Consider the following 27542-nt stretch of genomic DNA (forward strand, 5'->3'; position numbering starts at 1 on the left):
CCAGAGGGCATCCACCCTATACTGAATGCATCCCTGAAGCAATTCAGGAAGCTGGACTAAAGGTTTTTTTAACCCTATTTTACCATCAAGTTAAAATATGGTCTCAAAAAAATCAGGGGTTGCACCGAGCAATAGATCTAGAACAAGCAGAAACCTATGAAACCTCAGAGGACAGAGGTTGCCCATGATTGTGGTAATGTCAATTGCCCCTTGGCCAGAAGAAAGTTACTTTCACTTTGCAGAGGCTCCCTTATAAAGCTTTGCCTTTGCCTCCCGGGGACGATTGGGTGACCTCTTGTGGTGGGTTGAATTATCACGCCAAAGCCAAGAAGCATTAAATGGGGATAGGGCCCAAACATAGACAGAGCTACAGGCATACATGCATCATTCCGTTTATCATCTGGTGTCCTGGAAACAACTAGAAATAATCTGGGTTTTGTCCGCCTTGAGTGCCATTTTTAGCAAATATCAGGCAATGCCAGGGCACTTTATATTCAGAATAATACCGCAATGGGAGATCAGTTTCATAATCGATTACTCCTTGTGTATTTGGTAGATTCGTTTGAATCTCTTTACTTAAGCAATCCAATCTGGCTTTGTCCAGATTGAGTTATTCCTGTTAATTTCCCCCTTTATCCCTCTTAAAAAGAATAAAGACACAACAGTCTTCTATAAGAGTAATAAGAAGTTTACTCACATTCAGTTCACAGTTGGTTCACTGAAGGCAGGCTTAAGCTTGTAGCTACAGAACAGAGTTTGAGTTCATCCCATATGGGAATGAGCCCATGTGCTGCTGGCTGAAAGCTAGCAGACAGCAAAATACGTCCGTTTCAGCATCAAAAGAAGAAGAAGAAGAAGGGAAGATGGCTGCATGACCGGCCTTTTGATGGGGTCTCTCAGGGTCATGCCCTTCGACCTGGTCACATGCAGGGGGAGGAAGCTCCAGACTAGAAGTCCTCCTGGCTGGAGTAACACCCTCCCTGCATGTCCACTCTGGGCAAAGAGGAAGTGTTGTACTTGACTGCTTATGTTACATCCGACAAATTCCACCAAAGGCACACCTACCATTGTAAGCAAGGGCATTCACCATTCTGGAATAGCAACATTGGTCATTAAATTTATATCCTGCCCTTTATCCGAGAAGCTCATGGTTCGTCCACCTTTTTTTTCCTTCTCACAACAAACTTGTGTGGTAGGCCATGGACGTCCAACTCCCAATAGACTGCAATCTACTCACAGTATTATGGCAGTGATCTACCCATTGTTGTTGGATGAACCAAAGTTGTTGAGCTTTTTTTAGGAAGCCACAGTTGTTGTCCCCCCCCCTTTTTTGGGGGGGGGAAGAGATTACTGAGGTGCCAAAGATCTACCAGGATCTACCAGGAATACCCCACGATCTACCTGTTGGACATGCCTGTGGTAGGCTAGTGACTGGCCAAAGGTCACTCACCAAGCTTTATGGTCAAATGGGCACTTGAAACTAGGACTCCCAGTCCTGGGATAGACAACTTTGCTGTGTATATGATATTTGTCCTTCCCACTAATGGTGAACCTGGAGGCCTTTAAAAACAAACCCTTAAGTTATATCTACAGCTAGCACACACTGGGCTTTGCAATATATATATATATATATATTCCACGCAGGTGTTATTTCACTACATCACATGTATAAGAATATGCCCTAGAACAGCATCAACTTTTTCCTAGGTGACAGAGGTTAAAGAGCCTGAACTAAACTCTGGGCAAGATAATGAGAGAATAACATAGACAATCAGTAGATCATTCAAATTAATTGATTTGGTTTTGTCTGGCGTCTTTTTCTCTGGCTAAAAGCAGCGTTGAAATCTGTAGGAGGGGCTGTTATCTGTCTGTCTCTTCCTGTTATCTGGACCCTGCAACATAAGAGAAGCAGAGGGAGGAGGCAGGGGAACAAGATCCTGGCTGTTCACTTGAAGAGAGTACAAAATGGCATCTGAGCAATTAGAGACCATTACAAGGACAATCCAGTTATGGGGCAGGTTAACCTGGGAGTACAAGGCAGTTAAAAAAAAATACTAGGGCGCAAACAAATTCTGCTTGCAAGTCAGATGTGCATGAATGAGTGGTACATATTCTCTCCATAGCTACATTCTTGCAATATTACAGACTTTCTACCAAACCATTTGTATCCTTGCAGTACATCTTTTTTATGTAGCCTTACCATCTTCATACTTAGGAGAGAGACATATTGCGGTATAGCAGCCACCTACAATATCATTATATATAACCTTCTGATGCCAATCCTTTTGGTGAGCAAAACATGTGTGCTGTACTAAATTTGAGACTACAAAATCCATGATACAGAGAGATTGCAAGCGAAATACATGCTCAAATATTTGATTTCTCCTTAAAATGATATGTAGCTAATAGTGAAATCACTGATGTGCAAGCAGAACTTGGTGTCATTTAAACAGCAGCCTGATTTCCCCTGATAATTATCTGTTCAACTTTACACCTATCCCAAAATATACTGCCTATGTCTCCCATACTTCAATTTACTTCCTATCAGCTTGCTGTTCCTCTTACCAAACAACCTTTCCTTTACAAGCAGCAGAAAAACAATAATCTCTACTGCTGCTTAGTGGACTGCTGAGAAGATTTGCTAGCTCAACAATTCTGGACTGTGCTCCACAACTCTGACTTTTGAAAATGAGCAGTGCTGTCCCCAGTGCCCATCCCAGCTAAACAATGCTTCCTGCCACCCTGGTTCCATCTTCCTTTACCTCACAGCATTCTTCAGGCTTCCTACATTTCAATCTTTTGCCCAGCCTACGAACAGGTGTGTCCTTCAAGTCAGAGGTGGGGAACCTGCTAACTATAACATTCATCATGCCTGACTACTGGTCATGCTGGCTGAGGCTGAGGCTGATGGGAGTTGGAGTTGAATGACTAATGGAGGGCTACAGGTTCCCTGCTTGGCTCAAAGGTTTCCATTATAGGCCCCCATTATATATTGCCACTGTCCAACATTGTGGTCCATCTATCCGGGTCCTGATGCAAATGCACCCTGTCTGCCCTCAAGTAGTTATGCTGTAACACAGCCAAAGGAAGGTCAGCGTTAGAAGCCTTTAAGTTCCAGCTCATCAGCTGTTAAAATCAGCCAGTGTGGTTTTTTTTTAACTTGGTAAAGTTTCCAGAAAAAAGAACCGTTTGCAATCTTTTCTGCTCTGTACAAAATGATCCATAAGAGCAATTTCATGATCTGCAAGTACAATCTGTGTTTAACAAGCAAGGAGATGGAAAGTTGAGCCAATGACATCTTGGAAGAGTTCACCAGCCCAGTAAACCAAGCCTGAACAGTTTTATTAGAGCCACTAGTAGTCCGAAGTGTATACTTAGATCCTACAAAAATATATTGGGTAGAAAAACTAGCCAGAAAGCAACACACATCACTCCAACCTGGACAGCTGAATCGTTTCTTTCCTTTGTACAATTTTGCAGTGGTGTAAAATGGCAAGACTCATTTAAAGAACAATGACAGTCCCTGAAGAAGAACAAGAGGGACAACCATGTCTCAAAAACAAGTTTTAATAGGCACTGTAATAACCTGTGAAATCAGAGTCAGGGCAGAAAAGCTCAGAGGCCATTAAATGTAATGAAAGCAGCTTTCACTTTCCACATTTCCACTCTTACAGCAGTTTTACACGAGCATTTCGCAGGCATAACATTTACAATAGCAACTCTATATAAAGCCAATTTAATTATCTTTATCAAATGGCAGATAATAAATTTCGCTGTTCAACAATGAAAATCAATTGTCAACATAAGCTATGGATAACAGCTAATAAAATGATCTTCTGTAAACCTGGGATGAACAAGACTGGCTTCCGCGTTAACAGATGTAATAAAATTTCCTTGCCTGCTTTCAGGCCACCTATTCAGGTGCTACCTTGCTGGATTGAGTTACATTATAGATAGAACCTAATATAAACGAATATCTGAGCAAATGCTGAATATTTGTTGTTACAGATTACTGAATCAGTGCTACGTTTGGAAACTATTGGTGACCCTGGACCCGAGAAAGAAATAATGAACTGAAAGGGCACATGTAGCACCCTCCAACGCACGGTCAGTGCATAGTTGCAGAAAGATCGGTTGAAACACCAATGAGATTTGATTGTGTGGGATGTGATACATAAGTAGCAGTCAAGTACAACGTTCCTTGTTTTCCTAGTGGACATGCAGGGGAATGTTTGGTCCAGCCAGTCAAAAACTTCCTGTTTCCTTCTGGCTGGGACATACTTCCTTTGCATGTGACTAGAGGTGGGTGTGACCTTACCTGTCCAGGTAACAAAAGGACAAGGAACGCAGCACTCTCTTTTTGACTTCCTCCCTTGTTAGAGCAGTTTTTAGCTAGAGATGCTCTGTCGGCTTCCAGCCAACAGAGGACACTGGAATTCTCCCCATATGGGATAGCTCCACTTGTATATACTTTGTAACTAAGTCTGCCTTCAGGGATCCAACTGTGAACTGAATGTAAGTAAACTACTTTTATATACTTTACACAATATTGTGGTGTGTTTACTCTTTTAAGAGGGATATAAGGGAACTTACCAGGAACCTAATAGTTAGAGGCTTACAGAAGCCTGCAACCAGTTATCCGCTGTGCGTTTAAAAGTGGAATGTGAAACTCTGCTAAGTAAAGGAACTTGCTAGCGCAAGTTAGGAGGAATATTAATAAACAATATATCCTCTCCTGCCTCCCTGAACATTCCAAAAGATTAAATATGGGTGATGAGAGTGAATTTAAAAGTGATCGGAGCTTGATACTAAAGACAGGCAGCATACATACTTTTAGATTTTTTAATTGTTCTTAAATGTTCTAAATAGGTTAATACCATTGGAGAGTGTTTGCCTGACAGCAGGAGCATAGGAACAACTCGGTAAGATCCACACGCGTGCTCTGCTGTAGGAGGCAAATGTCCTGGCTTAGCTTCAGGTCTCAGTTGTGGAGAAGACTTGCCTTCTTGTGCTATGCAGAGTAAGCCTCAGGAGACAGAGCTCCAGGGTTTGATGACTCTATACACTGCTGCCAAGGAATCTAGGATCCTTAAGATACAATAGGGCTAGTCGAACATCTTCTTGGGCTTTCTTCTGAGATGGAGGATCTGTTGAGTTCATCCCCATATATCTTCACTTAACGAGTTAATGCGTTATGTGTATGAGGATTGTATCCCTGAGACTGAGAAAGCCCATCAGAGCAGAGGCCAATCTGGGGAGGAAGGCTTGATACTAAAAGTGCTTTTGGTCATTTGTTAGAGAAACCCAGGTTAATTCAATTTACAAATAAGGCACACATGTTTGATATGTTCAAAAGGCCTGTTTCCCACCCAGCAATGTGTGTTGATTCCTCTTGCAGAAAAATAAGCTTAACGATGCTGGACATTTTATGTATTTATTAGAAAATAAGGTGTTAAAAAAATTCAAAAATAGTGAGTTAAAGCATTTATTAAGAGACTGGTATTTTCAAACTCTCTTCACAGCTAATTTGGGACACCAACATTATAGTACTACATACAGAACTCAAACTAATAAGCCGTGAAACATTGAAGAAACAAAGACAAATGCTGTACATCCTTAGTTCTGTACTCTAAATGGATATCTTGACTTTGAAAAAGTTGGGTCTCCTTTATCTTCCTCCCTGGTCTTTTCCAGGATCAATGCAGATCTGTTCTCTTTATCCTTTTTGATACTCCTTTTATGCTGTAGGGTTAAAGAGCTCAGCTGATCATTTATTCCACTTTATGTTTTAAAATTTACGGTACGCACTACGGTACACAGTTCACTGACTGGCAAAACCACACAGAAGATGACACTGGAAATTTGGCTCTTTTGAAAGGTAGACTTATCATAATTTTAGACTGGCCTAGCAACTTAGTGATGATTTAAAGCTGGGTCAACAAATGCAAAATGAAGTGATAGAAGAGATTGTCCTACAGGTGGACAATACCACTTAAAGGGGGGGGGGAATTCCAGTGGACAAAAAAATAGCACAATGTAAAAATGTTCAAGTCCAGGTCTGGGCCTGTCACGCTGATTTTTTACCAGCAAGGAGCTTTGAAATATAGGGGAACATTTTTTAAAAATAGCATTCCTCATCTGGAGTCTACCTTACCATCTCTTTCGGCTTGTTGGGCAAACCATGCCTTAATATATGGAAAACAGGGTTCCACTAACCATTTTTTTCTAATGCGTTCTGCAAAATTTAATTTTCCATCTGTATGAGAACACTGGAAAAGCCAGATACCTCTACTATAAGCTGCAGTCAAGGTGGAATACTGAATTTAGTTTCTCATCCTTACAGAGAGTCATCTGCATTCTGAGACAACTGTAAAAGGTAAAGGGTAAAGGGACCCCTGACCATTAGGTCCAGTTGTGACCGACTGGGGTTGCAGCGCTTATCTCGCTTTATTGGCCGAGGGAGCCGGCGTACAGCTTCCGGGTCATGTGGCCAGCATGACTAAGCTGCTTCTGGCGAACCAGAGCAGTGCACGGAAATGCTGTTTACTTTCCCGCTGGAGCGGTACCTATTTATCTACTTGCACTTTGACGTGGTTTCGAACTGCTAGGTGGGCAGGAGCAGGGACCGAGCAACGGGAGCTCACCCCGTTGCGGGGATTCGAACTGCCAACCTTCTGATTGGCAAGTCCTAAGCTCTGTGGTTTAACCCACAGCGCCACCCGCGCCCCATTGAGACAACTGTAGGTGCCAGCAATACCAGCAAAAAAGTTCTGTTCTGTGGCATAGCCATTTAAGGTGGATTATCAAGTCTTAGCAGTGATCTATGAGAGAACCACACCAACAACACCCAGAAAAATAAACTCGTAATTATATTCTTTACCAGACAGTAGATTAAAAGCTGTTTGCATTTGAAGTTACAAAAACAAATAGATAGATATTAGAAAAGCTTTAAATTAGTAGCCAAGGACACACCAATGGTTTTTTGTTTCAAGACAACTGTATTTATCGGGTTGGTCACCTAACATACAGCTGGATGTAACCTGCTCCAAATTCATCCAAGACCTGTAAGTTTTGCAACATTACCTGTATTTATTCTCCATCTGCTAGTCATGGGGCGGGACAAGGAGATACACAGCACTGAAGCCCCACTGCCTGATTTTAGCAGCTATCCAAGTTTTATTTGCAGCCAATAAGGGTAAGATTCTTGTTTTTAAAAATGAAAGCTACTTTTCAAGATTAACTCTCTTCCCAGTACCAAATTCCATACTTCATTCAATTCTATCTAAAATCTTCTACAAGCTTATGCCACCTAAGGATTTTTGCTAGAAATTCTGCAGAGATTCTTGCTTTGGTTTGAAAGTGTGATGCTTCAAAGGTACAAGGGTTTCACCACTTTCGTTTTGGACAACTGCAAGTACACATTCCAGTTCACTTTACCTCTTCGTGAGAAGCCAGACTTTCTGCAGCACAGCCCTAGGCTTGTCTACTCAGAAGTCAGTTCCAGTGAGTTCAAGGACTACATCCCTAATCTACATTTCCAGTGTGCCTGTTATACTGAACTATGCCTATCTCCTAGCTCTGATTAGTCCCGACAGTCTTGTAGATTGTTACAACCTTGTAATTTTCTTGTTCTACAGAAAATACAACAGTTACCTGGAAGAAAGGAACTCCTCCACTGATACACACACTTGTCTCCAAGAAGGATTTTTCACTTAGCGGGCTCCCGTTGGTCTCTATTATATCCTCCTCCTCCTCCTCCTCCAAATCATCCTGGGAACACAACAGTAAGCCTGCTATATCAGTGAATACAGATAGAAGCCCCGTCATAAAGTTAAATGCACAGCCGGCAGGAGGTGCTTGTGTAACAGGCTAGTTTCATGAGTACACGACAAATGAAAACCTTTCATTCCTTGCTGTGTGCACTTTTGCCTCCAGCCCTGCCCACCACTGGTTTGCCTCCTTGCTCTACAGCTACTTACCAACCCTAGACCTGCAGGTATAGGGCGGTATGATAGATTAGATAGAGAGATAGATATCTCACTTCTATTTATGTACTTCTGTGTCCCTGCCATTAAGAATTACACATTTGAAGAAGCATCTTTCCTCCCCCCTTCTAACTTCCGCAAATACCTTTTCAGGAGCTTTGGGCGTAGCTGTGACTTCTGTTTGCTTTTGCCTTAATCTTTCCAGCAGGACATCGCGAGGTTCTGTTTTCACAACTGTCACTGGGTACTGGTATCCTCTCCTTTTTGGGGTGGCTCCTTCAGGAGAAAAGTAAGTTTAAGTGACACCTAAAACCGCCATCTTTTGGCACAGAGAAGCTGCTAAATTCCACACACTTTTGGATTTCTCCATGACTCATCGTTTCCCTCCAAATACCTGTCGGGACATCCACTTTAAGTTCCTCCTTCAGGAAGCCATTAATGCGAGTTGACCCATCCTCGGTTTCTTCAAGGAGTATCTCTTTCTGCTTCAGGAGCACATTCTTATCATTCCTCATCCTGTCAAGGAGCCTCTTCAGGGCTTCTGCTTCAGTATCTTTTTGTCCTGTAATATGGTCTGTGACCTTAGCAACTGATGAGCTGCAATTCTCATCTAAATCCTGAAAGCAAAATGCAAGTCTTAAAACACTCCAGAGTTGTGGCAACTGGTAAACATTTTCATTTTTTATCATATGGTTCCTACTAACCACTGTAAGAAATCTAAACACCACGCATACAGAGCTATTTTTTCCCTAATTAATTCACGAAAACTCCTAGATGAGCTTAATACTAGGAACTTTCTTTACAAAATGTGGAATTAATAAATATAATGCTGGACAAAAAGGGCTTAAGCTTGGTTTTATACATACAAAGGTCCATGTTCTCAGAAAACCAAGTCAGCTTCCAGGTAGCAAAAATATTTAAGCTTTCTTCTTTGCCAGTTCTCCTCTACAAAGGCTTCTAAAACTCTGGAAAACCACTAGTAGGACTGCCCAGACGTCTCCTGACTTCTTTGTCAAATTATAAGCAGCAGCAGGTGTGGGGAAGGAATGAAGCACTCCAATTTCAGCAATGTGCCCCAGCATGCTGCATGCTCATCCTGAACCACCTAGTTTGCTTTAACTATGCTTTAATGTATCATGTGAACCAGGTCCTGTTGCTTCGGCAGGAAGGTTGACTAGAAAAAGTTGGTCCAGAATCAGGCCAGAGGGCGAACATTTTCTAAAAGCGCTATATTGCGCTTGAAAGCACATCACACTGCACACAGAAATGATTGTACATCCTGGCACAACTGGAGCTTCACCAATATCAGGTGGCCAAATCTGATAGCGCTGCCACTTGTGATCAAACTCTCAGAAGGCCTCATCTGCGCTATACAGTTAAAGCAGCATTATACCACTTTAACAGCCATGGTTTTCCCCAAAGACTGTAGTTTGCTAAGGGTGCTGAGAGTTGTTAGGAGACCTCTATTTTTCCCACAGAGCTACAATTCCCAGAGAAGAGGGATTAACTGTTAAACCACTCTGAGAATTATAGCTCTGTGAGTGGAGTACAGGGTCCAGTACCCTTAACTAGCTAACATTTCCCAGATTCATTGGGAGAAGGCATGGCTGTTTAAAGTGGTAGGGTGCTGCTTTAAATGTATAGTGCAGAGGGGGCCAAAATGTGTTTGAATTCTTCCAGGTAAAGATGGGCAACTCTCCCCAACCTTGGCCAAATACTGGATGTTGAATAGGTCCAGCCTTTCCAACTGTTCTCGACTGAGAATCAAGTAATTTTCACACCCAAATTTTATCCAATCCAAGATGTTTTATATATGCTAGCCACAGACTGGTCTTGTCTATCTAAAGCAAGAGTGGGCAACCTACAGTATTTGGCCTATTTTGTGGGTGGCAAGGGGTGGAGAAACAGGAAGGTAAACAACAACAACAAGAAGAAAAAACAGGAGGCCCAGCGCACCACTGCCCCTGACCACCCAACACATTACCCCCAAGAGATTCTCCACCCATGGCCTAAAGTGGTACAGTACTTTTAGGAAGTCTGTTATTAGGCTGTAAGATGCTAAGTAACCTTGTATATTCTTTGTAGGTGTTCCTTTCTGGTGCTGAGGAAGGCTGCCTGTTGATCAACAATGCAGTCCATCTTTGTAGCCGCAATTTCACTCCACTTATTTGTTTCCAGGCACATGTCTTTCAGGAGCCTGTCCAGGTCCCTGCAGTGGCTGGCTGATTCCAGCAATATCTGAACATTTTCTTCGTTGGATTGCCTGATCTCTTGTGAAAAATCATTCAGAGGCAGCGTTAATCTGCTGTGCTGCGAAGTTGTAGAGTTGACAAGGCCAGTAGTCTGCCTGTATTAACAGATTTAGTAATAGATTATTAAAACTTTTGATCCAAGTACAGTCGTACATTGGCTTTCAAACAGCTTAGTTCTCAAACGTTTTGGCTCCCAAACACCGCACACCCCTAAGTGAATGTTCTGGATTTCAAACGTTCTTTGGGAAGCCAAACGTCCAACAGGGCTTCTGCAGCTCCTCCTGCAGCCAATCAGAAGTCATGCTTCGATTTTTGAACGTACTTCCGGAACGGATTTGGTTTGACTTCTAAGGTATGACTGTACTTGCTTTTAATGGCACACAGCAGGCATATTGCGTTGGCTATCACTTCCTATGTGTTGAACAGGTCACATTATTACTGTGGATACTTTCCTGCATTTATATAGTGTATGCGTGCTCAACGCGGGTGGTGCTGTGGGTAAAACCTCAGCTCCTAGGGCTTGCCGATCGCATGGTCGGCGGTTTGAATCCCCGCGGCGGGGTGAGCTCCTGTCTTTCGGTCCCAGCTCCTGCCCACCTAGCAGTTCGAAAGCACCCCTAAGTACAAGTAGATAAATAGGTACCGCTTTATAGCGGGAAGGTAAACGGCGTTTCCGTGTGCTGCGCTGGTGCTGGCTCGCCAGAGCAGCTTTGTCACGCTGGCCACGTGACTTGGAAGTGTCTCCGGACAGCGCTGGCCCCCGGCCTCTTAAGTGCCTCTAGGCGCACAACCCTAGAGTCGAACACGACTGGCCCGTACGGGCAAGGGTACCTTTACCTTTATGCGTGCTCAAAAGCACTGAGCTGCAGTCCTTTCTTGATACAGTAACTAGTAATTTTGGGGGACCTCTGTAGGAGAAAGCCTAATCATAAATACAGTGTTTCATTGTGAGAGCATCAATGAGTATCCTTAAGGGTAGGCTGAAGAATGTAGCAAAAGAAACAACCTTCGGCAACTCTGTTACACGAAGTTTTATTTCATTCATCCAGCAGGCACACCACAGCTTACAACTACCAACAGCTCTCTGATTTTATGTTTTATTAAATATATAACCTTTGGACAACCACAAAAATAGGTCAGAAACCCACATTGTTCAGAAACTAATTTAGACCATTTGATAATAGTTTGGAAGCAGTCCTAAACTTAAGTTTTATTCATTCAACTCCCACAATTACTCATTACTAAGTTCATAGCAGTCACAACTAATTAATGCAAGTCCCAAAAAATGTACAATAAGTCAGTCAGTTATTACTAGGTGCTGCATTCAAGCATGCTTAGATTTTGAGATTTTTATAATCAGACTTCTACATTTAGAAGGCTCACACATCTGAACTCTTACATAGCCTCCCTGCAAAATTATTGCAGGGTAAGCCTAAGGAACATGTGCGTAACCTTTAAAAGACATTTAAGCGATAAGCAAGTTGAAGAGCTTCCTTACAAGGTTATGCTTTCTTGGGCAGCACCAATACTCTTCTTCACCATTTCACCTTTCTCCAGCACTTCACTTAGATTCTGCTGGGTTTCTTGCTCTAGCAGGCCCAGAGAAGTAAGAAGCTGGGAAGAGGCCTAGAACAAATGCAGAGAATTAAAACACAATTCTACTGTTTTTTAGAGCCACAGCATAAAAAGAAAGCCAGTGTACTTTTTGATGAACATGGGGAAACATTTAAAATATTCTGCTGCATGGAACTTCAGGCCCTCGACAGGAGCTCGTGAATTAGGAATGGGGACAGTTACCTGCTGCACCACACAAGTTGTACATTAGGCCGACAAGCATATTCAAAAATAACATCTGTTCCTACAGATACTGGAACCTATATTTAACTACAATGTTCTCCAGCACTATTTGCTCTTATGCACACTAACACCTCATTGTCTCAGATGTCTCAGATGCACATTCAGGAGCGCAACACTCAACTCCTTCATCTACCTAAATAGGGTGCAGCCAGCTAGCTCTCACATGGTTTCACTGCACACTGCTGTGCAGGAAGGTATCAATGGCAGCATGTTGAATTCATGACACAGCAGCAGCTAGGCCATATTGCACAACACACTAACCCTGTTACAAATTGGGGGGAGGGGGGCAGGGCAGTGGTGCCGAGCGAACACAGCACACGAAAGTGAAGTGCACAGAAACACACACACCCCAGCTTCAGGGTGCACAAATGAGTGTTTATTTCTTCAATGAACCCTATGAAATAACAGATAAACTTCCAGTTCCCATACAAAAAGATGTGGCTTGTATGGATTGCTCAACACAAAAAAGGGCCAAATGCCCTTCTCCTGCATATTGCGGCATTTAAATGGAACCTGAAGTTGAGAGCTGCAACTTGACTTTCCCCACCTCTACAGGATGGCAAATGTACAACTTGAAACATAAGGTGAAGGGCACCAGAACCAACAACCCTCACCAGTCCAGTTTGCCTATCAACCATGGTCACAGTTCTGCCTGCCTCTGTCTGATTCCATTGAGGACCTGCAGAGACTAACTTGGCCTATTCCTTATTGTGCCGCAAAAAGCAGAGATACCTTTTTAAGGGCCACCTTAGACAACACCACCTCTTCCTGTAAGCTCTCACAATCATGTTGAAGTTGAGCCAACTTCTGGGAAATGTCCTCCTGTAGTTTACTCAAAGCAAGAGAATGGTCTTGGAAGAATATAGTCATTTCTTCTCTATAACCTGTCATCTATAAACAAGAAAATGATAGATCAAGGTTCAGAAATACACCAATGTTAGGACTTGTAGTAGGGTTTTTAAAAATTACTCCAGCCACACAATCTCTGTACACATCCACACAATGCACCATCAATTCACAACACCAAAGCATGGGACGTTTCGCTACCTTGCTTAGATACTTTCTTAAAATATTATTGATGTTGCTGTTATATATATTTTATATCAAAGAAACTTTCGCGCACTCTTGAGTACAATAGTTCAGGATATGGCAGAAGCTGTTCAAAAATTACCTTTTCAGCCAGGGATGAATATTTATGCAAATTATCATGAACTTGAGAGTTCAGATTCAGAACAAATTTCAACACAGGTGACAGACTCCTCAAGGCTTGGTCCAATCCTGATGTGTGCTCTTCCTAGAACCGAAAGTAGATTGTGGGGTATAAGACAGTTCTTCTACTTTAAATCATTTTGAGTTCAGTAAGAAAACTGATTGTTGTGGAAAGTGGAAAAGGAAATGTTACAGCTCAAAACCACCTATGGCTTCTTGTTCAAAAGCCATGTTGGCTCAAAAATTAAGGCGAGGGCAGCTGTAACCTGGCTCCAGAAAATGGCTACTATAACTATACCACAGTCTGGTAGAATGGTCAAGGACGTACAGAAGGGTGGCAGCTGACTGAGCAAGACTTTGCTTGAGAGCTAAGGCAACTCCCAAGATGCCCAATGACCAAGTACCTCACCTATCACAATGAGGTAGATAGGTCATTTGCAGCAGATCAGCTGCTGGATGACTATATTATTTGTTTTCTGTTGTAACTCAGAAGCTTCTTCCCTACAGCAACAGGGAATGGCTGGGGAGACTGTTAATGAGGCTGAACAAGAACCATTCAAAACACCAGTAAGTGGCTTCTACACATCATTTCTTTTGCTGACTGCAGAGCTTCTCCTTCCCTGGTTTAGAGAGCCATTATCAGTTACATTTCCACACAGCTGTCCATTTCAGGCAATCAGGATATTTTACAGAAACAATTCAATAATTATTTAGAAGTGTTACTGCCCACGGCACTTATACTTACTAAGAGTTTCCGGAGATCATTTTTATTTTGAGATGTCAGAGACTCCTGATTCAGTATCTTTTCAGAAGCTAGAGAAACTTCAGTGGAAACCATCTCCTGCAGAGAGCCGAACGCTGAAATTATAGCTGATGCAGTAACTCCAAAAGCTGAAGAATTGGCAGACAGAAGATCACCTACCGAGAGAGAGATGGGCGCCACAGTTTAAGTGAGTCACTTCTCAACAGGACAGTCTTCCCCATGATTTCAGGAACAAGTCTGACTCCAAATTCAGTTTCAGGGGAAGGGAGGTCTTCTGAATGACTACTGCACAGAAAGATGAATTGAGGCACTTACCAACCGAAGAAGTGTAAGAGTCCAGCATTTGTTGGTGTTTCCAACAGTTCTCATTGATGGAGTTCTTCATATCGCAGAAGAAGGCATTCATGTGTTCTGCAAATGTCTTTTGGACTTCCTCATTATGCTGTTCGACTGCTTTTTTACGATCCAATTTTGCATGCAGACCCGAAACATCTGTGGTTGTTTCTTTAACAGCACTAAGCAGCTAAGGCAGAAAGGTTTTGACAGTTTTCAGTTCGCATCACACTGATTACAAAATCAGTACAGATTAGGTGATGTTAAAAAGGTAAAGGTAAAGGACCCCTGACAGTTAAGTCCAGTCGCAAACGTTAAGCCACCTTCAAATCAAACAAGCAATTATTCCATATTGTAGACAATAGTATCTAGTGTGAGCACCCAAAGGAAAACCTGTGTATGGACAGTTGCTCACAAATGGCTTCCATGCAGTCAGGACTCTCGCACAATTGTGTTCTCAGTCATATTAAACCCCTACGTTTAAGCAGTTTAGTGTTTGGGTATCAGGGGCAGACTCTGCAGTGCAGTCCAACACTCAATTTTTAAGCAAGTGCCAACATGCAACACATGAAAAAGCTAGTGCTGTAACTAGAGGTGGCCCAAACTGCATGGAATTGCTGGGGTCCAGAAGTGAAAGTTGAAAAGAGCTATTGAGTTCAGATAGCCTGCTGGGGAACACACTATTTCCTAGCAACTTCAAAGCTTCATTCCAAGGCAACCCTGTGCCTTTTGCTGCAGGGCATGGTGCTAAAACACACTTGGTGCATAAACAGCAGCCAACAAAAAATACCTTCCAAATAAAAGAAGAGATGGAAGGGGTGGGGTGTTGAAGCTTCAGTCACTATGTCTATGACTAGTTTCTATGCCCAAGGTTCAAGCTACTTCAGTGAGGAAAAGGCAAAGCCGAGAGGGTAACTCTTAAGCGGCTAAAAGGCTCTACAAGCCCTGCCTGAACACATGAACAGTGCATGCCACTGCCCCTCTGGATTCCCTTCATGAGAGAAGTAGACCATTCTCTTCCATTTTTATCCCAAATCATTAACAGATCATTCTTATGGTCTGGGAGGCACTTCAAGATTTTGAAAGCAGCCTGAAAACCTATGCAGCGCCGACAGCGTAAGTTATAATCATGACGTTATAAGCGTATTGCCCATTCAAGTGCTAGTGGGGAGGAAACTGGGAGAGTGAATTTTGTTAACCTTAATTGCAGTGCCATGAAGTTTTTCTTCTGTGTTCTCCAAAGCTGATGCTATATACACTTCTTCCTCAAGAAGAACCTTGGTTGTTTCCAAGTGCTTCTGTGTGTCTTCCAGCTCTTTTTCCCTAACCTGCAGGTTTGTCTTGCACTTCTCCATTTCATTTTTATGAACTGTGAATAACTCAGTGACCTGAAATTGAAAGTAATCCAAAACAGTTAAAAAACACTTGAAAGAAATACTATGAGCTGTTAGAGCAGGGATGGGGAACATCTTTGGCCCAACTCTTTATTTCTCTCCCCCTCGGGTGAACTTTGTCAGGTGGGGGGGACCACCTGAAGGAAGGGACACAGGGAAGGAAAAGCTTGCTGCTAATGATTATCAGAACAGCAAGCCATGGTTTGTTGTTGCATCTGAATGGAGATATTGTCAGACTGCTTCGTTACACTAGCTTCAACAAATTTAATTTGCATCTCACAGAAAAGCTTTCACGTGAACAAAAGTTGACAATGCTTTAAATATATTGAATCAAGTGAGTAAAGTACATTATTGTCTCCTTTTTCTTACCAACATTGTTCATTCCTGGACATGCTGAACACTGTTGGTTAGATGGGAACATGTCAATGTGAAGATGCTTTATTTGCATCTAGCTATTCTAAAGCTTTTTCAGAATGTAAACATATTACCCCTCCTTGCTCCTCCCAAAAGGAGCCACGTAGACTAATAACAGTCTACCAACTTACTCTTTTCAATTCTTCCTCCATTGCACCAATTTTATCAATATATTCTGCAATTTGTTCCTCTTGAACTGTCAACTTCCCATTAAGAGCACTAAAATTAAAAAAAAAAAATTACGTATGGTGAACACTGAACAAGTTGACTCTGCCTGCGCAAGACAATTAAATATTTGTAAGAGCAAGGAAAAAGACATATCTGGAAATTCCCTGTTTAAACGCTATTATGATTTTAAATTTCTTCTATCACTAATTATTGATACAGATTTCTTAAGATATAGGAACAGCTCATTTACAATGAAGTCTCTGAGATTAAACAAGTGCAAGTGGCCTGTAACTTATACTGTACTTTAGGCATCCTAATATATAGATAGGAGTGTAGTACTTAAAACAAAATAATTATGTACAGGAATGTTGCCTAGGCAGCATATTAGACAAGCAGAACCTGCAACAAAACGTTGTAAGTGTATCACCTTCACGCTCCTTCAAGATGGTACAAAGTGCAAAGGGGTTCACAGTGGTCGATTCATACTCTCCCCCCCCCCCACCTTTCCCTTTCCAACTGACACTCAGCAATCTGTGGCTGTCAAAGGCCACGGAACATGTTTGGTCATCATTGTGTTACTGTCATTTTGGGGAATTTTTAAAGAAGCGTTTTACTCTTCTGCATACCTTGGGTTTCACCAGAGCGTGCGGATGCCTCAATGGCACTGTTGCAGCTCCAACCCTCTTGGCACTCAATAACCTGAGTTCATTATTAGAGGATATAAGCAAGACCCGAAACAAAACATCTCAGTGTACATTCACCTTAGTGCTCCTTATTCACGGTTCTAGTTAGCTGTGCCCTCCTCAATAATATTCCATTTCATTCCTTCCCACGTGTTCCTATTTCTTCTTTTCTAACCATCCATTAGCTACTGAGCATGGCCTGTTCTCACTGGGCTATTGGGGGGGGGGTACTCTTAATTTTTTTAAAAAAATAGATTGGATTAGTATAAAATCCTCTCATGTTGAAGCCTCCCTCTTGGCTTTTGGCACCAATCCTATTATCACTAACCGCCTGAGTTCATGATTAGAGGAAGAAACGAAGATACCATGCTGACCCACAGCGGCCAAGCTTTGCTGTTTTCAAAGTACTCACTCATAGTTTTCCACAGAAATGTAGACACCGTTTTTCTCTCGTGCAGAAGTAAGATCTCGTTTCAAACGTTCAATCTCTTCTGTATATTCCTGTTGAAACATCAGTACAGTGTTGTTACATATCCTCCAAGCTGACTGGCCTTTGCAAACCCCAATCTCAACAGATCTCGCATTGCAACTAATTGAACTAGATCTGCCCTGCAATGCAGTAGGTAAGATCTGAAGAGAACTTATAAATAATGAAATTATACTGAACCTTAATGAGTGCCCGTTTCGTGAGTTTCTGGTTCACTTCAGGCTTATTCATGATATTTTTAGCCCTGTGGGCATATTCAAGAGTACTCAGAGTTTCCTGTTGTACAAAAGATATAAAAGTGACAGATAAGTGTTTTCTGTTTCAGCAAGAGTCTTCCTATAAACATATAATCAATCTCCACTAGTCAATCCCAATGGGGAAAGTTGAATTTCTGTATATAGAAATGGCTTCTCACTCTGATCTGCTGTGCATCCTACCAACTTTAATCAGCCCTGCCTACATCAGGCTCTAGGGCTGTAACTCCATTTAAACTAAATCATGGTTGACTAATCATTTGAGTTTTCAAGTTGACAAAATCTGCACATTTGTGTATGTCTAAATAACATGCATTTTAAAGAAAATTGGTATACAGATGATACACATGTCACAGCAACCACCAACTGCGAAGAAAAAGGAGAGTTGTGGCACCATTAAAAAAATTACAAATTTTATTATGAAATTTGTTAGCCTTTATGGTGCCATGTGACTCTGTTGTTTTTGCTTTAATAGGCTAACTTTCTCGAAATCCTCCTGGAGGAGGCATTCCTGCTTGTGTCAGAGAGAAGGTGGTAGAAATCATTATCATCATTTTCTAATAGTGATACAATTCTGTGATAGTTAATGTTTTTTGTATTAATTTTTTAAAGCCTCCTGCTCAATAGAGATGGAACCTTACTTAATTGAGAACTTTCAAGTTAATGTAGCTCCTTAATCAACCAAATACTGTAGCTTTACCAGCATCCTATCTCCTATCATCCACAGCAATCTATACGTTCTGAGCCAGTTTTACAATGTTGTAGGAAGGCTTAGATTAGCATGCCCTAACCCGTACCCTGCAGCATACACAGAGTCTCCCTAGAATAGGTTAGGAGTCCAGTGATGAAGTATTGGAAGGCCACCCAATCACTCAAGTTATCTTTGAAACAAGGTACTTTTCAGCCACTAACAGAGTTTGAAGGCAAGAACCTTACCTCCAGATTGCTCGATGCTGGAGAAACGGTAGCAATTATGGAAGTTTTTGTGCGCCCTCCAAGGGAGTCCTGCAGGATTCTAGTGAGCTTGGATTCTCTGTATGGAACGTGAGGGGTTCTTTCAACAAGTGCGGTAATGACTCTTCCCAGAGTCAATAGGGACTGGTTGATAGTTCCGGCTTCACGAGCTCTTTTGTCAACTGCTCCAGAACGACCAATATTCTCACTTCCTGCCAAATCAACCTGGAAGCAATACCATGGCTAGGTTAATAAGCTGTGACAGTCATAGGTGAGACCTTACTTTCAAATTGTCTAATAAGCCAACACAAGTAGGTAAAGTGTGACCTACTTTTTGCAATGAGCCAAACTCTCCTGTGCTACATGCCTATCTGCTAGGAGTGTATGCAGATCCCTGATCTGCCTTCTGTTGCCCTGGGGGTCACCCACCCTGGATCTGCCCCCAAAACAATTCCAGGGGCAGGACTAATGGTTTTAAGACACAATTTTAACACAAATTTAAAATAGGTTTCAAACTAGAGCCAGGGGATGCAATGGCAACACACAAGAGAACACCTTCTGCTTACTAGCTGGCCCATCCAATTCTGTGTGGCATCCACATGCCACAAGACTGATGCTGCTGCTCAACAGCTGTGTGGCATGGATCCTGAGGGGTGTCAGGCAGCATTCAGTCTACCTTCTCCCATGAAGATGCAGCCACTGACCAGAGAAGTCTTGGCTCTTTCCCAATGGTTTTTCCACCTTGCTTGCCTCTCCTCTCTGCCTGATGTCCTGCCCATTCCTTGACACCCACAGATCATTCGGGGCCCATCCAACCAAACTCGCAGCCACCAGTGGTTTTTGTGCCCAACGTATCGGAGGCCCTCTTAATATGCTCCATTTGGCTCTGGATCCAGGCCTTGGGCAGGTCTGGTGTATTGCCCTAGCACCTATGGTCTCTTAAGACATTTATTTTAAGCAGATCAATTTGTTAAAACATTCAGTAAGAGTTTTCAGTTTTCAAAGCAGCACTCTTTCCCCACCCCTCATTTTTTGTTGCTCCTATATATAATCTATTCTTGGGTTAATCCCAAGGATGGGCACCTACCAAGTTTAGCTTCCCAATTTTAACAAGCTCTTCACCATCTGTTGTCGTTTCTTTCATGTGTAGCGTGACAGAGAACACCGAATGGGAGCGACTGCAAATGGAGTGAAGCATTTCAGATAAATATTCCAGTGGACATTTAAAACACACACACACACACACACACACACACAGGCCCAGCATTCACTTACATCAAGTCAACTCAAAGTAGAAGCTAAATTGGCTCATTTTACAGATTTTCTTCAATTTAGAATTTGTGCTGCCACAAACAGCAGGACAGAACTGTTCTACCACTGCATTTTCCAAGCTCTGCAAATCTCCCAGCTACAGTACAGCACCTTCTCTTTCACAAAGCTTCATTAATAAAGCCTTTTGTTTCTTATTGCAAGTAGGAATGCAGGAAGTATTCTGTCTTTGGTGACTCTGGCGCCACCTGCTGGCTTCCTGCCTCCAATGCATTCTTCCATATAAGTGGGCAGAAAGTTCAAGGCCTGATTCAAACTGTTATATGGGACCCTTCCGGGGGCATAGAACCTGGAAAGGGAGAAGGCTTATGGGTCATGGGAAAAACTGCATCGAAAGGCAGCTTGAGCCTTCTTTCCCCACTAGCCAAAACCTGGGTGGCTAGTAGCTGACTCCCACTGATCCACACTGGATTTGTGAGGGTGACATGAGCTTGTGTTGTGGCCTCATTCAAATGCAATTTTCAAAAAAGAGAGTTCAGAAAGCGTTCTTATGCTTCCTTATGAGAAAACACAAAGAAACAGGACAAGCAAACTGCCATGAAAATGAAGGACTGTAAGCTGAATAGTACAGTACATTCTTAATGCAAACGCTCCCAGGTTCAATCCTCGGTACAGCCTATCTAAAAACCCCACAGAACTGCTTCCTTGCACTGAGCTAGATGGACCAGTGGTCTGATTCCACATAACGCAACTTCTTATAATATTTTCTACAAAAACTCAACCAAATAAGACAGATGTAACACTAGGTAGTGGAGTACTTGATTGTTCTGCCTGCTGTAGCAACTGCAATGCACTGTGCTAAATGCCCTATGATTTTTAACTGTATTTTTACTGCTTCTTTTATTTCTTATGTGGAATTTTATTGTGTTATAATTTGCATTCCACAGAATTCAAAATCAAATATCTTTTCCTTGGATGGCAAGGGAGTACATAAACTTACGGGGGGGGGGGAGGAATAAAATAAACAATTGTATGTTATATTGTTGTAACCTGCCCTGGGTGCTTATGGTAAACCTTATAGTCTAATGAAGCCTGCAGCAGACAAAGACCTCATAATCCAAAACATCGGGGGGGGGGGGAGGGCTTGCCTCAGGGAACTATTCTTACATATTAGAATCATAGAATTGTAGAGTTGGAAGGGAGCTGAGGATCACCTAGTCCTGCAATGCAGGAATATGCAGCTGTCCCATTACAAGATCAAACCTGGCATTATCAGAACCATGCTCTAACCAACTGAGCTAGCTAGGTGTTTTTCTTCTTTTCTTTACCAATACCACGAACGAATAAGATGCTTCTCATGGAGAGAGAAAGACATGTTTCTTACCTGGAATACTGATTCATTAAAGTAGCTGCAGTGGTTCTTTTTGCTGCTCCCCTTTCTAAAATCTGATAAACTTCATCCTTGTTATGTACCGTTATCTCTTCCAAGCCCTTGATTATGACACCTCTCTGTCACAACAAAACGCTAGGTTAGCAAGTAATTTAAAATCCCACAGCCTTCAGGAGAAGCCAAACCAGGGTTGTTGGTTTTTTTGTTTTTTTACCTTGTTACGTGGGTCATCAAACATTTGCAGCTTTTCCCCAACATCTGGAGAGGGATTCAATAGATCAAAGAGCTCCTCGTTGTAGATTTCCAACAGAGATACTTTCACAGAAAATTCTGTGCCACTTTCAGCAAGCTTTTCAAATATTTGATGCAGTGTACGGGGAATAATACCAGCTAATGGATCCTATAATTAAAAGTAAGGAAACATAGCATACTAACATTAACCGGCTTTCTTTTTGGAGTTTAGGAATCTAACACAAGAATGCTAGCATGAGCATACACCTTTAAAATGCAAGTGTGTCCAATACAATCCATTATATATGGTTGTATGCTGGAGATAGTGCAAATAATGTTATGAGTTTGAGGTGGTTAGGCTATATTCCTGAGCCCCACATCCAATTCCCGGATCCATTACAATTTAATTGCTGGAATAGCCCGGCCAGCCTGGTAATGGCCTGCTAAGTATGAGCTGTTAAGGGAACAATGGGAGTGGCTGTGTCAGAGGGCAAATGTGTGTGCCTCCTTCCCTGGTTAATCAGAAAGACAAAAGGCCTGAGTTTAGAGGTGAATTGCAGTGATATGACCTAGACCTAAAGCAAGAGAGTCAGAGCAATGTTTGATTTTTGTTAGAATCCAAAACTGTGGCTATGAGAGAAGCAAGACTTTATTTGAGTGGTAATGCTAGGAACCCCCTCAGGTTCCTGTATGTGTAAATAAACCATATATCACCAGTCTCCACCATGCCTCATTCCAAAAGAAAACATAAATGCCTAGAATCTTGCACCACTCGGACAGGGGTATGTGCGTATTTTCCAGGAAGACTTCCTTCCAAATAAACATGCATAGGATTCTGCTGTTTTGTTCATTCCTCATATTTTACCTCTTCCCATGTGTATTCTTCATTAGGTGATCTCTCCCCTTCCATAGTGAAGGTCTTTCCTGTTCCTGTTTGACCATAGCTGTACAAAGGAATTTGGAATGTTAACTTCAGGAACATAGATATAGATGGAGTTAGAAGAAAAATAAATATGATACTCACGCAAACACTGTACAGTTGTAACCCAAAAGAACTTCATTCAAAATCGGGCACACAACACTCCGGTACACATCAATTTGTTTAGCCTGAGCTCCAAAAACCTGCAGAGTTCATACAAGGCATCATTGCTACATGTTTTTCAGTTATGAAACAGGAACTCTCCAACTTGCAACATAATTTCACCAGCGTCAGAATTATATTCTGATTTAGCTACAGATTCTCATCTCCCAGCCTGTCATCTCATGCCATTTGCACCTGCTTCCCCCCAGAGAGAGTAGTATGAGTTCCCATTGTTTTCCAGTCAAGGGAATTTTTTGTGGTGTAGCACAGTCAGTGTGGTGGTGTAGTAGTTAATGTTGAACTAGCACCTGGGAGACCAGGATTAAAATCCCCTCAGCCATAAAACCCACTGGGTGACATTGGGCCAGTCACAACCTTGAGTTACCTGAAGGAAAGATGTGAAAGAAAAGTAATAAAAGGAACTTAATAAAGCTGAGATTCTGTATTTAACCTTTAATTTGTAGGCACTGTCTACCAGTAATTCCATGCAGACATGTGAGCAAGATGGTGAAGGGGGAACAGATCACTCATCTTTCCTCTTGCTTTCTATGGTAGACATGGGGGAAGGGAGTGGGAGGAAATACTTTTGTTCAATAAGCATGCTGGTAGAGGGGAGATAGAGTGAGTCATCCTTCTTCCTGCAGTCCAGGTAGGCTAAGCACTTTTTGGGCTTGCTTACAAGGTTGTGCTAGGAAGCCATCCTCTCCCCCATGTATCTGAAATAAATACCCATTTTCTATGGACATTTCATGTTCCACAGGCAACTTAAATAAGGCTGATCAGGTTGGTTACCTGTTACATGACAAGAGACTTGCCACTCCCACCTACCTCTTAATTCTTCCCAGCGTAAAAGACTTTTTAAAAAAACAAACCACTTCCTATCCATATAGTATTTGCAAATAATTTGTAAAGCTAGTTCAATTTATATTATTCCACAATAGAAAGTGCTGCATACTAGCTCAAGAAGTATGCTCATTCAGATGTGACGCTCACTTAGGGCTCAGTGTTCTGTGAATGAGCATCAGCCTCATATGCTTCTCACATTTTCTTCCTCTGGTGCAACTGTGCTTGAAACTGTTGCCTCCATTTTTCACTAAGTGTGGTTTATGATCATGTCTGAACCCAAATAAGTCATGAGTCTTAACTATAGTTTAGAGAAAGTAGCCAACTTCAAACCATAAAGTTTATGGTTATGGGTTGGTTCCCTATACCACCATCAAGACTAACTTCAGTTTCATAGTTTAAAAATGGAACAAAAGCTTCTGATCTCCTTTTCACAGCCGTACTAGTAGAGTAGAACAGATGGGAGACACACAAGGGCCAAGGTAGGCAACACTAAATCAAATTGTTACATTATGTTCAAATCAGATATGTCCATCTGGTCCTAGTATTATCTTGTCTAGTATCTATTCAGATTGGAAATGAATCCTTAGGTTCTTAAGGCAAAGGACTGTCTAACCAGTTGTACCTTATCCCAATGTCAGGGATCAAACCTGGACTCTTCTGCATACCAAGAATATGCTCTGTTCTGAGCTATGATTCCTGCCCCAAATTCTCAAAACTGATAAGATAGCTAAGACATGCTAGGAAGCCAACCAAATAGTGATACTTACCATATCAAATGTGTACGTTTTCTTTGTTGTTTTATCCATCACCCCTCCAGTGCGAACTGAAATTTCTTTCCTTCCATTTTCACACTCCACCACAGAATAGGAGTTAGATTTGCGCTCAGCTGCATTGAAGGGCCTTTAAAAATGGTAAAAGAGTTGATCTCAAATTGCATATGCACTAGACTAGCTCCAAGCAAACACAAGGCTGACAAGATTGTAAACAGTGGATATGCTACTTTCAGATGTCTTCTAAAAGTTGTGTTGTTCTTTATCTCCTCGATATCTGATGGGAGGGCATCCCACAGGGTGGGTGCCACTACTGAGAAGGCCCTCTGGAGACAGACCTCAGTATCCGGGCTGAATGGGGTTGGAGATGATCCTTCTGGTATACTGGGCAGAGGCCGTTTAGGGCTTTAAAGGTCAGCACCAACACTCTGAATTGTGCTCAGAAATGTACTGGGAGCCAATGTAGGTCTTTCAGGACCAGTGTTATGTAACCCTGACCCTCCCCGCTTAAGAACAGAATACAAACTATATAAAATAGAAACTAATTTAAAAAACAAAACAAAAAAACAATTCAGTTATACTAAAAATTAAACTAATTCCCAGGCCCAGCAAAACATTAATCCTACCCCCAACAGAGCAAAAAGTAGACCATAAAACCAAAATTTTAAACAAGATAAATTAAAAAACTATTTAAAACATTTGAAAGCATTTTTGACATTTGCCCCAACCCCAGAGTTTGTTCCAGTGAGCCTGGGCTCTTCAGCATTTACAACAGGGCAGTGACCCTCCAGTCTCCCAGGAGTCCCTGAAATAGGGCAAGGTGAGCTGGGGCCCTTTCCACCTAGGACAGATAGAAAGGGCCTAGTAGGGAGCAGCCTTCAGCATTAACACTTTGAATACTGAATTATGAATGCAATATATACAGGTTTTATGCTGAAATTTGGTTTTGCTGAACTAGCTTTGACAAGTTTAAGAAATGTCAATTGTACACAATAAAAATGGGAAAATGTTGGACTTAATCACCTACAGTGATGTGGGATTCTTGGAAAATCTGGAATTGTGGAAAGTTTTCCAATGCCCTAAATCCATTGAGATTCAATACAGCATGTTTGCTAGGGTTATTTAGAGAGGATAACTAAAAAGTATGCTATGCATTTAGGTGATGAATCAGTATCTCATCCTGCCCCCCAACAGAAGTATTATGACTGAAATAAATGACTAAGAAAATATCAAGGATACAATTTGATTTAAATGTTATAGGTAAGCATATTTACACTATACTTGAAACTAAACTGTCTCAAGCAATCATAGTGGAAACTGAATTGCTGAAGATTGTCTCCACCTTAAGAAAAGAATCTTATTTTCTATGCCAAGCTAGAAAAAAATGACTCATCTCATCTCTTTCACTTTGTTCTTAATGAACTGATAGCTTTTCTATTGACATGCACTACTTAAACCTCTTGGGAAGAGGAAAGAGGGAATAAAAGATGGCATAACAAAAGAGGCACAATGCTTTTTTTTCTTTTTTAAGCAGATAATGCAAGATAGTCATCACCTCTGTCTACAGCAGGCTGTTTAATTTCAGCTCCCATTATTCTTGTCCACTGACCCTGCTAGCTGGCAGTGGTGCCAACTTTAATAAAATATTGGGGGAGGGAACAGGTAAGCTGCACCCAGCATAAGCAATCACATGTCGCGGTGCATACAGCATTTGAATGGCAATGTCTTGGGGGACGGGGGGGGGGGCTGGCCTATCAAATATTTTATTGGGGGGCTGAAGACCCCTTGGCTGCTATGCTAGCTGGGTCTGATAGGAGCTGGAATCTAATAACATCCGGAGGAGCATGTGTTGGCCACACATCAGCCATCCCTAGGTGTGACATATTAAATTTACAAAGCAAAAAGAGCTGGGGACTTATTCCAACATTATGATTAATATGCATCAAGGAAGAAACAAACAGGATCTACAAATCCCAACGCAACTTAATGCATAAAAACTGTAAATGTGTAGGTTCTGTCTGCAAGATCAAGGATCTTGCTTTCTCCCCACAAAGTATCCAGTAATTTCTAAAGTATAACTGATCCTGAATATACAGATATGTAAGTAAGCCGACTGCTGCATCAGACCGAGGCTGAACATTCTCCGCAAAAATGCCAGCAATCAACAGGAGATGGACCTGGACCAACCACGGGAAAGATGACCAGCTACCAGCCCGAGGACCACCACCAACCTTCTGCCCAAACCTACAAGACACGGGGGGGGGGAGGTTTCTTCGAAAACAGCAGAACCCTGTATGCATATTCAGATGTCCCACTGCGCTGCCAAGCCAGTAAGCCCAGGACAGCAGCCTTTAGCACCCAACCTCTTTGAATTTCACCATCGCCGACAACGCCTAGAAAAAGGATCTCTTCGGTACCCGAAGCATCCACAACAACACCATCGCGGGGGGGGGGGGATCAAGCCTAGTGAGAAGTTAGCGAGGCTTACATGCACAAGATCGAGAAGGGCAGCTAATTTGGCTTCCGCAGCAAATCCCCCATATTTATTTCCGTTTTTATTTTGCAGGACCCTCCGCCCCCCGCGCTCACCTGCATCTGACCACCACTTGGATGTTTTTGCCCTTCTCGTCCTTCTTGCCCCCACCACCCGCTGAACTCATGTTCAGGCCGCCGCAGGCAAGACTCCGACACGGGCGGAGCGGAGGAAGGGAAGGGAAGGGAGGCGGCCGCTCGAGTCCCGTTTCGTCTTTAACGGCTGCGGGAGGGGGGTCCCCGCACTTGCGAGCTCCACCGGCTGGCCGAAACGCCCGCGAGAGACGGAGAGGAGAAAAAGAGCCGCCGGCTCCCGGAGGAAAAAGAAGCGCTTCGGACCGGCGAATGTCAAGAAGAACCGCCTGAAACGGGACGCGCGCCCAAAGCGCCTCCGCCTCCACACTCGCCTACTTTGAACGAGTCGCTTCTTCGCGCCTCGGCCAATCAGCGCGAAGGGAGGAGGCGCGCAGGGCAACACGGGACTTTTTTTGCCCCCCTTTCGTTTATTATTTCCTCCCAGGAAGCGGACTTACGTTTTTGACTGCGTGATCCGGCGACGCAAGGATCAAAATGAAACATAGACCACTAATGTAAGAGCAGTCCGTTCCCGTTTTGTAGAAAGGACTTCTGGGCTACTTCTGACGCAATCCTCATTAGTGTAATACAGATA

At 42.4% G+C, this 27542-nt stretch overlaps 1 protein-coding gene across 3 annotated transcripts; it reads right to left on the reverse strand.

The window, feature by feature from the left end:
* Window positions 1-5420: 5420 nt before the first annotated feature.
* KIF11 (kinesin family member 11) lies at window positions 5421-27542 on the reverse strand. Of its 3 annotated transcripts, none has more exons than XM_081863166.1 (22): window positions 27406-27542; window positions 24338-24470; window positions 22668-22765; window positions 22509-22587; window positions 21627-21812; window positions 21407-21531; window positions 19841-19931; window positions 18736-18978; window positions 17726-17821; window positions 17471-17559; window positions 16339-16426; window positions 15599-15787; window positions 14382-14589; window positions 14049-14221; window positions 13266-13388; window positions 12827-12985; window positions 11736-11863; window positions 10053-10332; window positions 8380-8602; window positions 8131-8261; window positions 7654-7770; window positions 5421-5742 (listed from the first exon to the last, which is right to left on the reverse strand). In XM_081863166.1, the coding sequence occupies exons 2-22, from the start codon at window positions 24374-24376 to the stop codon at window positions 5617-5619; spliced, it is 2991 nt and encodes a 996-aa protein (XP_081719292.1). In that variant the 5' UTR covers window positions 24377-24470; window positions 27406-27542; the 3' UTR covers window positions 5421-5616. The 3 variants fall into 3 exon arrangements, with proteins under 3 accessions (XP_081719292.1, XP_081719291.1, XP_081719290.1); XM_081863165.1 differs by lacking the exon at window positions 27406-27542 and adding an exon at window positions 26930-27286 and having other exon boundaries at window positions 7654-7749; window positions 8119-8261; XM_081863164.1 differs by lacking the exon at window positions 27406-27542 and adding an exon at window positions 26930-27284.

Source organism: Podarcis erhardii, assembly GCF_964252035.2.
Source record: "Podarcis erhardii genome assembly, chromosome: 5".
Taxonomy (NCBI): Eukaryota; Metazoa; Chordata; class Lepidosauria; order Squamata; family Lacertidae; genus Podarcis; species Podarcis erhardii.

What these genes read in the sequence shown, in the direction of transcription:
- KIF11 (XM_081863164.1), bottom strand. Translation starts at nt 27,000, where the DNA reads ATGAGTTCAGCGGGTGGTGGGGGCAAGAAGGACGAGAAGGGCAAAAAC. An exon ending in AAGAATACACATGGGAAGAG is followed by an intron (nt 21,813 to 22,508) that starts GTAAAATATGAG and finishes TTTTAATTATAG; the next exon opens with GATCCATTAGCTGGTATTAT. An exon ending in TGGAGGAAGAATTGAAAAGA is followed by an intron (nt 15,788 to 16,338) that starts GTAAGTTGGTAG and finishes TTTCAATTTCAG; the next exon opens with GTCACTGAGTTATTCACAGT.